The sequence below is a fragment of the Lycium barbarum genome, chromosome 2, assembly GCF_019175385.1.
Source record: "Lycium barbarum isolate Lr01 chromosome 2, ASM1917538v2, whole genome shotgun sequence".
Lineage (NCBI taxonomy): Eukaryota > Viridiplantae > Streptophyta > Magnoliopsida > Solanales > Solanaceae > Lycium > Lycium barbarum.
In genome coordinates, this window is record NC_083338.1 from 2,353,335 (window position 1) to 2,370,198 (window position 16,864).

Sequence of the window (16,864 nt, forward strand, 5' to 3'; positions counted from 1 at the left end):
CATTGTTAAATTATGTGCTCTATTTATTGTTTTTTAAACAATATGAAAAATTCAAAGTGCACGAGGAAAAGTGAACCGGAGGGAGTAATTAACTTTTTCACTTTTTTTTGGAATTTTTGAAGTTGGAGTTGTGTTTGTTCATAGTTTTTGAAATTGTAGTTTTTAGTGAAATATAATGTAAAAAAGTAATTTTTTTTAAAAAAATAAGTTTTTCTTGTTTTTAGTATTTTGAAATACAATTCCGAAAAAAAATGAATAATTTTTATAGCCAAACGCTAAAAATAAAAAAAGCGAAAAAAATTTCTAAAAAAAATGAATAATTTTTATGGCCAAACGGCGACTAAAGAGGGAGGAAAGAGAAGACGCACAAATTACAAACCTGAATTTGTAGAGATCCTGTTAAACAGAATTAGCAATCATAAATCCGAGCGGCGATTCACATTAAATACCAGGTTTGTTAGTTTTACTTTTCGCTAACTGTTTTCTTTATTCAAAACAAAATTTATTGGCTTCTTTTTTCCTGTCTTATAGAATTACTTGGTGATAAAAGATTACATTTTTATGTACCAAAGAAAGAAAAGATTAGATTTTTATCATATGGGTGTGATTAGATTAGCTAAAATTTAATTGGGATTTCTCTAAAATTTCATGGGCTTAGAGTTAATTGAGAACTTCATTAATAAACAAAATTATGAGAAGAAAATATTCAATACCAGGTTTGTTTTTTGATTGTAGTTTTACTTGTCATTAACTGTTTTCTTTGTTCAAAACAAACTTTATTTGCTTCTTTATTCCTGTCTTGTAGTAATTACTTGGTGATAAAAGGTTACATTTTTAGGTACCAAAAGAAATAAAGATTACATTTTTATGATATGGGGTGTGATTAAATTAGCTAAATTTGAATTGGGATTTCTCTAAAAGTTTATGGGGTTATTGGTGGATTTTTGGGTGATGGTGGTGATAAAATTCCACTAAAACAATGTATAATTTACCAAGGGAAATGTTTTCCTGAAATTAGTGGGAGAATGACTTATAGTATATACGAGATTTCTTGATATCTCGGACAATTTCTATTGGTGGCAGAGTCAGGATTTTCGTCGAGGGGTTCAAAATATAAAAAAAGTAAACATAAGAAGAAGCCTAAGGGGGTTTGACGTCTACTATAAATACATAAAAAATCATTGTAACCTTGTAAAAATAGTGTTTTTTTCCGCCGAGGGGGTTCGGATGAACACCCTCGGCATAGTGTGGCTCCGCCACTGATTATATGTACGCAAAAAACAATGTAATTGAACCCCCTGTCAGTACGCTAGCTCCGCTCATGTGGCCCTTCCTCTCTATGTGGTATTTGGTAATTTAAATTTTGAGTAAATTAAGAATTTTTTTTCCTGCTGAAGTTTTGAATCGACTTTCTTACTTAACCCTTGCAAGATCAATGCGTTTTCCTTCTTCCAGATTAAACAAAGGCGGTACTTGTGCTGGTGGGGGGTGGCAGGTACCCCTAGAATTAATCGAGGTGTGTGCAAGCCTGCTCGGACACCATGGTTACCAAAGCAATTTGCAACCCCTTTGGAAATATTAGAATGGTATTTCTTTCTGGTATTTCGTACAGTGCCCAACCGATTACAAGAATACCAGCTACATTACCTATTATCCAAAGAGGAACCATATTATGTATACAATTCAACATGCTAAACAACTTATTAGAAATACAACACAGCCAGTCATAAGTGTCGTTGTAATCCTTTTGCTATCGCATCTAGATCGTATATAACATAGTTGTATATTTAGATTCCCTAAGTTAGTAATTCTCTTGAGCCACCCGAAACAAAGCCCATAAAGTAATTGTGGCTAGAGGTGTTGTTTGAATTTATGACTTTTGATATTGTTAAGGTTTTTGATTTTTGTTGTGCAACTTTAGTGGATATTCAACTTGTATAGAACTTAATTTTATTTGTTACTCTGTCATCTAAACCAGTTAGTCGAGGTGCGTGCCGCCTTTTGCAGTTTATTTTCTGATTATATTTTCTAAGCAGTTTTTGATAGTTTATGTTGCATGTTATTGTTCTAAGACTGTTTTATTTTAGCTTATATATTTGCTTATGTTGTTTTTGTGTTTTTCCATTTACTCATATGTAATGACTTTAGTCTAGCACTTTGTGCCAAATGGTTGAGTTTGCGTTGCAATTGCAATCTTATTCTTATTCAATGTGGAGTTTGACTTACTTTAAATTTTCCAACTGCTTATGATATATTAGAATTGAGATTCTCTACTGGAGCAACCACTTGTCTGATGCAGGGGTTTACAATTTCTATTGTTTTTTCGATTCATTTTTTTGATCCAGCATATGCTGTGTCTTTCTTTTTGTGCCTTGGTTTATTTCTTCATGTCAGTACTGCACTTCCTTTTGTTTGTTCTTAGGGGTCGTTTGGTAGAGTGTATTAGGTAGAATAATGCTAGTGTAAAATTTAGTACAGTGTTTGGTTGCAAATTTAAGTATACTACAACTAAGAGCCCGTTTGGATTGGCTTACAGCTTAAAGCTGTTTGCAGCTTATAAGCTGAAAAAAATAAGTTGGGGTAGTCCAACTTATTTTTTTTGGCTTATAAGCTATTTTCAGCTTATAAGCTGCTTTAGATAAACTAAGTCAAATGGGTCCAATTATTTTTTTGAGCTTATTTTAAGCATAAAATGACTTTAAGCTGACCAGCCAAACACTCAAAAAAGCTGAAAACAGCTTATAAGCCAACTTATAAGCCAATACAAACGGGCTCTAATACCTGTATTACTTATACACCCTATTCAGTACTATTCTTATCCATAGTAAACCATGGCATTAACAATATCAGTACTATTCTTATACTTATACACCCTATTCAGTAAGTATTATTTAAAAATGATGAGATGCTTGTTATTATTAATACAACAAACCAAACAGTCGATAAGAAAAGAATGCCAGCATAACTTATCTTTCAACCAAATGACGCCTAATGAGCTAAAGCATTCCAGCCTTCTCTACTGGTGCCGTTTGCTATCTTAATTCTTCCTATGTTGCCAGTTACCCCATTTTCTACTCCTTGACTACTAGAATATTATCTGCTTAAGGAATGTAAGCTCTAGATTGTTTCACTTTCCTGGTAGTGGAGTTCAATGGTGGCAAGTCTCTGAATTAATGATCAAGTGCACTGCAAACCAGAAGCTATTCCTTCTATTTGAATTGTCTTTGATGATCGTAAACTATACCTAGACTGCCCATCATTCTGTAATATCAGTACCAATGATGAGCTTTTGAACAGATTATCAACGTAAATTTCAACAGATTCCTTTAAAAATATGCTGTTGATGGTGCTTGCTTATCTGGTTTATGTTTAGAGATTTAATGTGTTTCCAGTAATAGTAAACAAATGGAGGGAAGGGCGAGAAATAATTTAAGTGGTGAAAACCAATGGAATATTTGTGATTGGAAAGTTTCAAGCAACAACACTAAGATACATCAACAGTTAGAAGAACATTGCTAGATGGGTTGACAGTAGGTTTTAGTTCTTTCATTTATTATTATTTTTTTATCTGATCTGCTGTAACCATATTGGATTTTAGTAGTTGGCTTCAGATAGTGCTCCAGAATTTTGTTAGTTTGCTGCATCATCCAGTATATTGTTAGTTTGGATTTAAGGTTTTGTAAATTTGAAAAATTATGTGGAGATCTTTGCTTTTTTTTTTTTTTGCTTTCTTGCATTGTCTTTGATTCTGACAGGAAAAGTAGTTTGTTCCTCAGAAGATCGATCATAATCAACTAACATTGGACATCCATGTAGGCCGTGAAGTTTAATGTTAACAGGGCATTTTGTTTTAGGGCTTTCTACACATTTGGCCGCTTGACCACTAATATTTCCCCTGCTCACGTATATACATAAATTATACATCTGCTAGCTACTTTTTTGGGTGGCAGCTATACAGTGTAAAAATCCCTTTTTTATTTAATAGATGTAAATCAATTTTTCTAGGATGGGAGGGGTGGGAGAACCAAAGAAAGGAAAATATTTACTCACCAACCAAACATTGAAACATATTTTCCACTCACCAACCAAACACCGGAAAATAAGTAAGAAAACCTTTTAGTTTCCTTCATACCAACCACACCCTGAAAGTTTATTTGATTGGCTTCTTAATGTTTCAGTCGTTGGCTTCTATTATATCTTTATCAATGAAAAACTTTATTGCTGCAGATCCAATGAAACAAATCGTGAAGATTTTGACGTTATTGCTTGCAGTAACTGCTGTTTGGATAGGCTTGTTGCAGACATCGACAATTCCAGAGAGCTATACTTGGCTGGTGAGCTCTTATTGACCATCTTTATGTGGGAGAAAATGACAAAAATAGTCCTTTATGTTTGAGGGTAGGTTCAAAACAGTCCCTTAAGTATGCACTTAACAGTTTTGGTCAAGTTTGTCAAAAGTTAAACCCTTTTAGTCTCCGTCAAATATTTATCGAACTTTGTCCAGTAGATTTGACGAGAACTATAAACAAAGAGGAAATTATCGGGACTCACATTTAGAGGTACAAAGTTTCTGTCAGCTTTTTGAGGTGTAATTTCTGCTATTTATAAAAAAAAAAAAAATAAAAAAAAAATTAGTGTCTAATGCAGTTTTTTGTGTTTGATATTTTAGGTTTTGATGGGACTTTCTTGGTGTTATGATTAAATTTTGTTTTCCCACTATTTCCATCAAAACTAACGAACATAAATTGTTAAATCGTTAAATATCTGATGGAGACCATAACTTTTCGCAAACTGAAAGGACTAAGACTATTAAGTACATACTTAGGGCACTATTTTGAACCTACCCTAAAAAATATAAGGGACCATCTTTGTCATTTTCTCTTACCCTTTTGGCAATGGCCTTTGGTTGAATTTCTGTATGTTTTCAGCGATTCTTAGTTTATTGCTAATGTTTTTGCAGTTGCCTCTATACCTCATCGTGTCCCTCGGTTGCTATGGTCTGTTAATGGTTGGCATTGGCCTAATGAATTTTCCCACATGTCCTCAAGAGGCTCTTTTCTTACAACAGGTACATTTGCATTTTTCCTTTGAGAAAGTGTTCATGGTACTTTTGGTTAGTCCTTTTGATATTTGACTAAACATTTAACCTTCAGTTACTTGAAATGTGCACTTTTGATCCCTTTGCTTGTGAATAATCACTAATTATTTGAAGTAATAATTGTTCCACCATTAAATTTGGTGTTATGTTAAACTCGTATTGTTACTCCATACTTGAGGTCGGGTTAATGTACTTCTAACAATAGTCAAACATAGCATATTCCCGACATAAAGGGACTAGTGTTATCAAAGGCGCGCTTTAAGCATGCTTAATCCCTGAAGCGAGGCTCAAAACATGTTGAGCGCTTCGCCTCGCTTTATGTGCGCTTCAGTGCCGTCATCAAGGCTCTAAGACATTCTTTTCCTTGTCAATGAGCCTCTCTTGGAGAGATGACACTAGATGATTGATATTTCACTTTATCGTAATATTTTTACAATTTCTTTGCCCACATATTTGTTATGCATGCTTATTATTATTAATCTTGGACTAGACATATATATATATTTGTATTTTTGCACCATTGCGCTTTTTTTCATTAAAGCCCATGCTTTATTTGCGCTTAAAGCCCCAGCTAACCTTAGAGCTTTTTTGCGCTTTTCGCTTTTGATAACATTGAAAGGGACCAAAAGACACGTTTTAACTGAAGGTTAAAATGTGTTAAAGTCATTCTCTCTTGTCCAAATTTATGTGAAGGTGTTTGATCGGGCACAGAATTTAAAAAAGAAAGGAAGACTTTGGAACTTGTAGTCTAAAATAAGTCATAGGTATTGTGTGACCGCAAATCATCTCATTAACGGTAAAATGAGCATTTTAAAGTTAAATTATTACTAAACATAGAAAGATGTTATTCTTTTTGAGACTGACAAAAAAGGAAAGAGTGTCACATAATTGTGACGGAGGGAGTATATAACAAGGACCAAAATCAGAATTTACCCATAATCAAGGGACCAACAATACTATTATTCCAAGAACATTGCCTATATTCTGCCAGCTGAAAGTTTGATTGTTAGCCAAGATATATAGTGCATGTAAAACAAAGGCTTCTTGGCATTTCATTGTGAATAAAAGGATCAAATAATTGGCAAAAGGGTCCAGAATAGGATGATGGACTTTGCTGGAAACATAACTAAAAGCATATCTCATATTTGCTCATTTGTTGTTTCTTCTGTAGGATATTGTTGAAGCCAAGGACTTCCTGAAGAAAAAAGGGGTAGACGTTGGTGCTGATTGATTGAATCTTGTTTAAATCGCGATTGTGGTTGTTTAACCTGTCCAAAAACACGTTCAGTGAAGATGAAAAGTTAGAAGTCGGATTTCAGTAACATGCTTCAAGTAGGAACATAACTGTCCTAATTTTTTGGTGCCAGTCTACGCCACACTACAGCTGACTTCCCAAGTTATCGCTTGACTCGGACATTTTTTTTTTTTTTAAACTAGGCTTCAAGTAGTTGAAGTTGGGATCAAGAGAACAAGAGGCATGGATTTTTCTTGGCTCTGTTTTGATTGTTTTACCAGTCTTTAATCTTCTATTTTAGCACTTCATTTGATAGTAAGGAATATGAAGACCTAAGTTGTTCTTTTCCTAATCATTTTAGTATTTATTTGAAAACAGATTACAGTTTTACTCCTAATCTCTTGCGCATTCTTGGAGTTAATTACTCAAATGGTCGTCCAACTTATAACTTTTTGTTTCGTAAAATCACATAAATAATAACTCAAATGGTCATCCAACCTTTTGGTACAATAAATAGAGATTCCCAATTCACATAAATAATAACTAAGAATTTTGCGAAAATTCAACTTGACCTATCATATTAGGTCAAAAAAAAATCGGTGTAAACTGCATGTTGGAGTCAATTATATGAATCCTCATTTGCAAAGAAACAGACAAATGATCATGTCATCATAGGCAGAGTACAACACCACCACCACCACCTCATCAATTGCAAAGAAGTTGGAGCCAACTATATAAATCATCATTGAACATTTCGCTCCATTTAAACTCATCTCATGTTATACAAAATAAAATAAAAATATTAAAATAACTAGAAATTCTCTATATTTTCTACTAACATGAAAACACAGGCCTATATAAGCACATCCCAACAATATATTCTGTACATTGACTAATTTTACTCTGGCTAACAACCTACTGCAACCTGGGGCTTGGGATTGACACTGTGACTACGCTCACACAGGTGTCTCAGCCATTGGCAGGAATTTCGCCCGCATCCGATCCCTAATTCTTGTTCACCCCGGATGATCGTGTTGGGTGAATTGTGACCTTGTATGATCGTGTCGGGTGAGCAACAGCCGCTTCGTCACAGAACTTACTTATGGGCTAACGGGTCACACTTTGGCCAAGTATCCTACAAAGAGACTCCCGAGAGCCAGAAGTATTACAGGAATGATTCAAATTTTCAGTTTAAGTGCAAAAAACTGATACACTCATAATGTGCCTCACAAGAACCCAATGTTATCTCTGAAACTTGATCTGTAAGACCCCATCGCAAGCTTAAACTGGAGAAGGGGTTCACTGATAAAATTGGTGATACCTTCAACAATATTTACTGTGCAACAGAACTGCATTTAGTACGTTTATTATGTCCTACCCCGCCACACTTTGAACACCGTATAGGTCTTTTTACAGTTTCAACTTGAAGTCCTTTAGGTTCTTTCCGGGGACGACCAGGAGGTCTTTTAACACGCGGTGAAAGTGGACATAGCACGATGTCATTACCTGAGGAAGCCGAAGAAACAATGCCATCTGGATGTGGTATATCAAATTTTGCTAGTTCATCCATAACTTCAGCATATATATGTTCTTGAGTCTCCCTTTTGTACCAATCAGCAACATACTGATAAATATTCATTCTGGCCATGGTAATCGCGTTGCATGCATGGCTGCACGGAATCCCAGTCATTTGCCACTCTAAACATGTACATGTCCAGAGTTTGAGATTTACAACTTCTTCTTTGCCATGCAGGTCCCGTAATTTAAACTCAATATCAGATAGAACCGTCACCGCTAGGTGATCACCGACCTTTTGGTTTTCGAAAATCTTTTCAGCAACCCGAGGACCGATCGAAGGGTTCCATTCTTCGATTTTGAGCTTGTTACTCTGTAATAACATATAAAGCTTCTCATGATAAGTTTCCATCAACTCTAGGACATGTACAAATTTCAATTTCTCCTCCTCTATAAAAGAGCTGAGAAAATCCGTAGATTTACAATTCAGATGGTCCCACCGAGGTTTCCTGAACAAGGCATTAGACCAACGCTCCGGCTGGCTAGCTATTACCCAATTGTACAATTCTCTTCGGAAAGAACAGATCTTTCCCAGAGCTTCATTATAACTATCTAGTGTTCGTGCATGTGCAATATCGGTCAAGTACTTAACTGCAATCTCCTTACCTCTCCCCTGCACTTTAAAGGCAGTATTTCCGTCCACAAATTTATTAAAACTCTCTTTTATGCAATGAAAACAAAAGCTGTGGTTTTCATGGCCAAACATTTTGTCTAAGCTGGAGAGGAAAGGGAGACTCGTGCCAGAAACAACAACGACCTCACGATTCTGCACAACGAGCTTTAGCTTTTCTAGAAACCACAGAAGATCTTCCTCATTCATGGACAGGAGAACGCCGTAAGATAGAGGATACATCTCGTTATCCGCATCCAAAGCCGAAGCAACTATAAAGGAGCTGTTGTTGTGGAGCCCATTCAAGTTGTAAACGTCGATAAAGATTAAAGGTCTACATCCGACGTGGAACCCACGTATCGAGCAATCATATGACATAAAAAGCCGCTTGAATCTGTTTTCCTCGGTGCATGAATATGTAGCAATAGTTCCGGGCATTGCTTCGGTTAACCGATTGCATAGCCAGGGGATTAATTTATAGGATTCACCTGACTTCTCATCAATTGCCTCACGAATCCTCTGCTTTACACTCCAAGCCTGACGGTAGGTCAATTTGATCGCCAAATTCTTCTCAGCATCCTCGCACACTTTACGAGGCAAACAATCAGGACTTCCCAATATGTCTTCTTGCATGATACCCCCTAACCACTTCATCCTGATACGAGGCTTAAGTTGCGATGAATCTAGAGGAGGATGCGAGTGAGAATCAACAAATTTCCTAATGGAAACATTTTGAGATTTTTTCTCGATCCCAGCACTTACTTTCCACAGGCAGCCATCGGAAGCACAATGTATGCTAATATATCTAGGTTTGTTGTGCAAAATCCTGTAGTGAAATCTATTCGCGATCGAGTACTTGAAAACTGATAGCCTAAAAGCATCGGCGTTCTCGAAAGCTTGTCCTTCCCCAACAAGTAATTCACTCCAGTTGGCAGCAGCATCTGGAGTTCCATCAGTGATCCATTGGTGTGAAGGGGAGGGAATTGGAGTATCGGCACTCACTTGTTCTTCCTCAGCACTTCCGAGAGAAACTGCTTCGATCTCAGTGGTTGAAACCCTGTGATAAAACATACAACATTATTTACAATCAAACTCTAGGTATTTCAATTTTTTTTTGAGTAAATGACAAAAATGGTCCCTTATGTTTGAGGGTAGGTTTAAAATAGTCCCTTAAGTATGCAGTTAACAGTTTTGGTCCTTCAAGTTTGCCAAAAGTTAACACTTGTAGTCTCCGTCAAATATGTACCGAACTCTGTCCGTTAGATTTGACAGGAACTATGAGAAAAAAAAAAGGAAATTAGTGGTAACTTACATTTAGACGTACAATTTTTGTACTTCTAGAGTGCTATTTCTAGATTTGACAAAGTTCGATAAATATTTGATGGAGATCAGAAGTGTTAACTTTTGGCAAACTTAAAGGACCAAAACTGTTAAGTGCATACTTAAGGGACTACTTTGAACCCACCCTCAAACATAAAAGACCATTTTTGTCATTTCTCCAAAAAAATTACCATAATAAGAACTTGTGGACCCTTATAAAATGACCATTACCTAGTGGTAGCCATATTAGGAGCAACTGCAGAATTAGGCTCCTTCTCCGAACTTGAGGCATAAACATGGGCAAAACCGTCATTAAATTGCAACAAAGTATCGACACCTTCTTGGTCTCTAAGTCGTATCAATTGAGCCTTATCAAACTTCACGGTAAACTGCAAGACTTTATCCGAAGGATCAATCCCTAATCGGTCGAAAACTGCATTCACAAAATCATTGTACTTTATGCCTGTCTTCACAATAATCTGATCGGTAATACCTCCCACATACGAAGTGGATCCATCTGGAAGCACTTCGTTCTTTCCGCCCCAATGGCAGAAACAAAACAGCATTTTATCTTCAGTTCCCATCATGAAGTAGTGTGCATGACCACAGAGCCAAAAAGGGCAACAAACTCTTCCTTCTTTTTCTTTTTTCGGAGAAAAACCTGATCACGTAGTGTCTGGGATTTGAACTAAAAACCTGATCAAGAAATAAAATGAATTTAACGGAAGTTACTTATGAAGGCTGAATGTACTAAAATCACAATCCATAAGAAAGATCAAAATAGCACGAGGACTAACCAAGCATCTTCAAATACAGGATTAAAATTTTGTAAAAACATCTCAAGCTTTATGATCTTGGAACAAAACCATATTCTCGATACAGGATACAAATCAACAACCAGTACCACAAAACTAGGATAATGAAAAAATTTTGGTCGTTGGAACAATAGCTTTATCTAAATATGTCAGCCAACAAATAGGTATCATTTTTCGCTTTATCTAAAATTCACTTGTGCATCAGCAAGAGACCTTATTAGACAGAGGAAAGCAAAAAATGATACCTATAGCAAGTTGTGGAAGAAAGGAATTCCTTTCAAGACCCCCTTCCTAAATTGGAGAATCTTGAAGAGAAAACTCCCACTAGATGATGCGTTAAGCCAACAAATAGTGTCCAAATGTAATTGTTGCAGCACCCCCTAGGCAGAAACTACTCAACATATATTTGTGGAGGGTGATATAGCTGAGAGAGTCTGGAGTTTTTTTGCTAATTCAATGGCCATTAAACTCAATAAATCCCATATCAGGCTACTTATGTGGAGCTGGTGGGCGCATGACTACTCCAATCCTTTGGAAAAAAAAAAACCTTTGTGCTATTCTTCCCAACATCATCAACTGGGAGTTATGGAAGAGAAGGTGTAATAGCAGATATGGACAGAACTCCACCTCTGTGTACAGAATCATATCTCAAGTATGCTTTCAAGTTAAAATTCTATTATATAAGCATTTTAAGCAGATTAACCTTCACTTGTCTTGGAAAAATATTTGTTGTGTTGCAGATAATTATGTACCGACCATCACAAGCATTCCAATTTATTGGGATAAGCCACCTCTAATCAGTTGCAAAATCAATACAGATGGAAGTTCTCTATGTGGATTGAACAAAGCTGGAGCGGGAGGAATTATCAGGAATCAATATGGAGAGATGCTACTTGCTTATTCTGAAAGACTGGAATTCTGCAGCAAAAACATTGCTGAGGTCAAAGCGGCTATCCTAGGACTTCAATATGGCTATACTCTAGGAATGCAAAATGTGATCCTAGAAATGGACTCCAAAATTATCATTGATATGATAAATGGAGCTAACAAGCCATCATGGAAACTCCAAGCACTAATTGATATTATCAAAGACTGGCTAAGGAAATTGAATGGCACAGCTAGACATTGCTACAGAGAAGCAAACATAGTAGCTGACATTCTTTCAAAACAAGGCTCCATTCTCGGTCTAAACAGTGTTTATCAAGACCATAGGAATCTTCCAAAGAATGCCATTGGTGAGTATAGACTAGATAAGGCTGGAATGGCTAATTTTAGGATAAGGAGGAAGAAAGTAGGTATTGGCTAATGCCTACAGAACAAATGATGAATCTCTCAAAGAAGAAGATTCACCATTTGTTCAGCTATTCTTTTGTAAGCTGATTCGAAAAAGGGGAAATCCCTCTTTAGCATAGGAATGGTCTGTTATTCCTTTATGCTGGACGGTTACAATGTAACTGTCCTTTTTGTGTAATTTTGTTCATAATAAAATTGAATATTTAAGAAGAAAAAAAATGTCAGCCAAAAATGAAAACCACCTACCTAGGTAAATCTCCTCTCCAGTTTCTGTCATATCACTACCAAACATAAAATAAACATAGGACTTCAACAAATACAATAGGGTGTCAAAACAGAATCCCAACAAACCAAAAAGTTTCAAACTTTAACAAAGAATCAGAAAATCTCAAAATGAGTTCAAAGAAAACTTTATACAACCACTTTTCATGACATAATCAGCTATTTTTGCTGTGAAACATGAAATAAGCAAACAAGACAAGGATATTAAGCCATAAAAATCCTCAAGAAAACAAAAAAGACTCAAACTTTAACAACCAGAATTCTTCAAAATGGGTTCAAAACTTACCCCCTCACAAATTTTACAGGAAAGTCAGCTATTTTTGTTTGTGAAACATCAAATTAGCAAAGAATTCCATCAAATCCCAAAGGGTCAAAACAGAACCCCCAGCAAAGCAAAAAGTTCCACACTTTGAAGTATCAAGATTCAGCCTTTTCACTTTCCAAATTCAATAATTCAAGACATACAGTATTTACCTCTAAGCTGCAAATTCTTGAATTTTAACCAAATGGGGTTTCTCTAATATGCTTTTTAAACTATAACAATAACAAAAAAAAAAAAAAAAAAAAATCAAAACAGAAACCCAAGCAAAGCAAAAAGTTCCAAATTCAATAATTCAAGACATACAGTATTTACCTTTAAGCTGCAAATTCTTGAATTTTAACCAAATGGGGTTTCTCTAATATGCTTTTTAAACTATAACAACAACAAAAAAAAAAAAAAAAAAAAAAAAATCAAAACAGAAACCCAAGCAAAGCAAAAAATTCCAAATTCAATAATTCAAAAATCATCTCATTATACTATCAATGAAATACATACTGTTAGCTTATCTATAAGCAAGAAAAAGAAAAAAAAATGTTACCTTTAAGCTCCAAAAACAAATTAAAAAAAATCCCCTTTTTAGTTCAGTGATGAATTAGGGCTTCAATATTCAATCGGGTAAAGGGATGCCAGTAATGTGTTTGCGATAGTAATTTAAATCAGTGTTTCAAAAGGCGGGCGTTTTATATGCGCCTCGACGAGGCGTAAGCCCATGAGTATTTAATTTTTAGTATTTCTTAAAATAATATAATTATAATAAATATTTTTAAATAGGTAAAATTACATAAAAAAAATAAAAAAAACTTTAAATAAATGAAATATATATATATATATATATATATATATATATATATATATATATATATATATATATATATATATTTCATTTATTTAAAGTTTTTTTTATTTTTTTTATGTAATTTTACCTATTTATATATATATGTATGTATGTATGTATATGTGTGTCTGTGTGTGTGAGAGCGCGCGTGCGCGCTTGATCCTCACAAAAAAATGATCAAAGCAATCCATTATACACCGCTTATAACTTGTAATTATATATAACATAATTTTACAAGTATAAACAATACAATGAAATAAAAGCTATTATGAAATGCAAAACAATTCTAACATTTTAACTTTCAAACACGGAAAAAAACACAGTTTCTTAAAACACTATTACTATCATACTATTCATTTTATCTCCCTATAAGCAAATAATCAATAAAATTTATCAATATTACAATTAAAACATAACTTCTTCATGAACAAAAAATAAAATTACATGATAATTTTGATACATAGGACTTATGACCAATGACAAGTGAAAATGTATAATTTCGCTATGTGTTTTTTTTAAAAAAATTAAGTGATATTCACCCTCACGACGTTTTCAAATAGTAAATATCCAATACTACGACTTGTTATTGAGTTACACCCAATCTTCTATTTCTATAGATGAAAAACTATTAAGTATCATTATTTTGTTAAACAATTATGAGGGTGAATGATTTTAATTAAGGAATTTAAAATATAATTTGTGTAAGAACTGTTAGGCGAGCCCTGGGCGTTGGGCGTTAGGCGTGTTTAGGGCGTACGGTTGGGCGCTTAGGGCGTAAGCCTCATAGGAACTAAGCCCCGCAAGTTAGCCCCAGGGCGTTTTGCCACTGTCCTGCCCCGAGGCGAATCCTGACACTGCCTTTTAAAACAATGATTTAAATGCTGCTTTTCTTTTATATTTTATAATATGAAGAGTAGTACTGTTTTTTCCTAAATAATTTTTAAATATATTAACAATAAATTCTACCGAAAAGGCTCAAATATGACATCACCGTTACCAAAAAGGTTAATCTATGTTTTATAATACTATATATGACACGTAGCTTCCAATTAGAAGTACACATCATTTAATTAAACCAGCACAAATTAAATCCTAAATTAAACTAAAATTCTGACTCATACACCCGACCCACCCAAATTTCCTAAATCTCAACTTATGAGGTGGAGTTCGGATCTCAAGAGTCAAATGAGTATCTCTTTGACCATGGTATTTTCATAAACTTTATACATATTTTGAATTGTTAATTATTGAAATTTATAATACTTTTTACGTAATTTTTAAATATATAAATTTTAATTTAAAAACCTAAAAGATATTATGTTCAAATTCATGATCAAAATTAAAAAGTCTGTCTCTCAAAAGTCGGACTATGACACATAGATAGAAAGAGTAATACTTTTTTGGTTATAAAATTTTTATTTCATAAAGAGTGAAAAAAGTCAATATTAATATTTGTTGACACCTAATTTTTGACCTCCCATATCTTGTTTTGATTACCCAAAGCCCTTGAATATTAAATAAAGTGAAATATGTGTTTTTAGAAACCAAAGTAATTTTATAAAACTATTTAGACAATATTTTACCAATATTTGATAAAATATTTCCTACAATATTATAAAATTAATCTAAGTATTTTACAATTACAATGTGTTGCTAAATTAACCAAGAAAAATAATTTACAACAGTTATTTGCTCAAGTAAACTGTCAAATTGTCAATTGTTAAGTATTTCACTCTATTTTTCAAGGAAATTGATTAATTAAAATAAATAGTCTTTTGCCCCTCAAATTTCAATTTCTGCATAATCAAGTCATATTGATAATTTATAAAATTAATCATAATCGCTTTAAATAGTTAATTATGGTTGTATTTATAAATTGCTTATGATGAGTTAATTATGGCTTCAATTGAGATAATCAATTAGTTAGTCAAATAGGGTCATAATTGAAATAACAAAATTCATGTTTAATTCAATTAAGGCCATACTTGTAAATTCACTATTTTATGAAAATCAGTTGTGTTTTTTTTTAATTACTTAGTTTTAATTAAATTGTTTTAGTAATCACCCTTTTTAGTTTTTGTCCATTTATTAATTTGCACATTTTCTTTATACATATATATACACGTTGGTATATATATATTTTTGGTTATAAAAAATTTTATTTCATAAAGAATGAAAAAAGTCAATATTAATATTTACTTTGATTTTTTTTTTAAAGAATAACCTTCATACGTCGAGTTTTTTCTTCTAAAACGACTTGAATGGACAAATAAGATTGTCACGCCCCAAACCCAACGAAGCGAGACCAGCACCTGGTGTCTTACTTGACCGAGCGTACCAACCTGAAACACATACCCTCTGAACATAGATAGAGAAATCTAGGCCGACAAGGCCAAACAATACACCATTCTGTAACTTATGAAAGATCTGTAAACGACAAATAACATTTTTTTTGCGCCGAATGTCCTTTAAAGGCACTGGTCTTTAATTTTTGCCCCTCAAATTGTTGGTCTTTAATTTTTTTCCCTTCACTTAAAAACCCATGGATTTCGGGTTCAAACCCCTACTCAGTCAAAAAAAATTTAAAAAAAAATTGTCAGATAGAGTTTTGGATTCAAGCTCTACCTTAAGGTAGAGGTTGAACCTTATAAGGCAGAGTTTGGGCAAAAGTCTACCTTAAGACCTAATTTTGGGTGAAATAATGCAAAACCCTGCCTTAAGGCTAACTTTTGTTTGAATATGCCTAATTTTGCTACAAACCTCTGTCTTGCGAAATTCTTTTTTTTTTTACTGACCCAGGTTTGAAATCAGAACCTCGGGGTATTAGGCGAAGGGCAAAAATTAAAGACCAACAATTTGAGGACAAAAATTAAAGATCAGTGCCTTTGAAGGGCAATCGTGCAAATGATCCGACAAATAACTCCACTGAACTGTAATCAACCCAAAAGATATATACAAATATGGGCCGACAAGACCACCACGAGTATTCAACACTATACATATCAAAAGAAATATAAACAAGGATCGACGAGGCCATTATGCTGCAAACTGTACATACGGGACATATTTAAAAGTTCCTAAAGAACAACAGTTGTCCTGTGGTCGGGACAAGGCCCTGACCTGCCCATCAAGTCTACACATACAACATATGCCCTCAAAACTCTAGACCTAGTAACTCCGGATGATGTGAAGCTTACCAATCAAGCTGAACTCTGGCAACGCCTACTGGGGGGACCTATCTGTCTGTCTGACAGGACCTGTAGACATTAAATATAGTGTCCCCGGCAAAAGAGACGTCAATACGAAACAATGTACCAAGCAACGTAGAACACTCTATGAATTTTTGGAATTCATTTATTTCTCTAAGGTATAGCTTGCTTTGGTTTTGGTGCATTTTATGTTACAGGTTTATATGAACTCAGAAGTATCATAAAACAAAAATAAACTTCTTTTTCCCTTATCAAATCAATAAAGTCGTGA

General features: G+C 34.3%; 2 protein-coding genes across 8 annotated transcripts; one reads left to right on the top strand and one right to left on the bottom strand.

Annotated features, from left to right (window-relative positions):
• The first annotated feature begins 314 nt into the window (after positions 1-314).
• LOC132625838 (dolichol-phosphate mannose synthase subunit 3) lies at positions 315-6,729 on the top strand. 5 transcript variants are annotated; one of them, XM_060340426.1, is made up of 4 exons: positions 315-452; positions 4,228-4,334; positions 4,961-5,068; positions 6,270-6,729. In XM_060340426.1, the coding sequence occupies exons 2-4, from the start codon at positions 4,233-4,235 to the stop codon at positions 6,327-6,329; spliced, it is 270 nt and encodes an 89-aa protein (XP_060196409.1). In that variant the 5' UTR covers positions 315-452; positions 4,228-4,232; the 3' UTR covers positions 6,330-6,729. The 5 variants fall into 5 exon arrangements, with proteins under 5 accessions (XP_060196409.1, XP_060196411.1, XP_060196408.1 ...); XM_060340428.1 differs by lacking the exon at positions 315-452 and adding an exon at positions 483-716 and having other exon boundaries at positions 4,273-4,334; XM_060340425.1 differs by lacking the exon at positions 315-452 and adding an exon at positions 492-716.
• Positions 6,730-7,041: 312 nt separating this feature from the next.
• LOC132625839 (uncharacterized) lies at positions 7,042-13,227 on the bottom strand. 3 transcript variants are annotated; one of them, XM_060340431.1, is made up of 4 exons: positions 13,088-13,182; positions 12,862-12,921; positions 10,069-10,533; positions 7,042-9,574 (listed from the first exon to the last, which is right to left on the bottom strand). In XM_060340431.1, the coding sequence occupies exons 3-4, from the start codon at positions 10,422-10,424 to the stop codon at positions 7,666-7,668; spliced, it is 2,265 nt and encodes a 754-aa protein (XP_060196414.1). In that variant the 5' UTR covers positions 10,425-10,533; positions 12,862-12,921; positions 13,088-13,182; the 3' UTR covers positions 7,042-7,665. The 3 variants fall into 3 exon arrangements, with proteins under 3 accessions (XP_060196414.1, XP_060196413.1, XP_060196415.1); XM_060340430.1 differs by lacking the exon at positions 12,862-12,921 and having other exon boundaries at positions 13,088-13,227; XM_060340432.1 differs by lacking the exons at positions 12,862-12,921; positions 13,088-13,182 and adding an exon at positions 12,702-12,720.
• Between the last annotated feature and the right edge of the window lie 3,637 nt (positions 13,228-16,864).

Bases quoted from the DNA above. Each gene is read 5' to 3' on its own strand.
- LOC132625838 (XM_060340425.1), top strand. From the start codon at position 692: ATGAGAAGAAAATATTCAATACCAG. The intron at 717-4,227 runs GTTTGTTTTTTG...TTATTGCTGCAG, and splicing joins AAGAAAATATTCAATACCAG to ATCCAATGAAACAAATCGTG. The intron at 5,069-6,269 runs GTACATTTGCAT...TTTCTTCTGTAG, and splicing joins AGGCTCTTTTCTTACAACAG to GATATTGTTGAAGCCAAGGA.
- LOC132625839 (XM_060340430.1), bottom strand. From the start codon at position 10,424: ATGATGGGAACTGAAGATAAAATGCTGTTTTGTTTCTGCCATTGGGGC. The intron at 9,575-10,068 runs GTAATGGTCATT...GTTTTATCACAG, and splicing joins CCTAATATGGCTACCACTAG to GGTTTCAACCACTGAGATCG.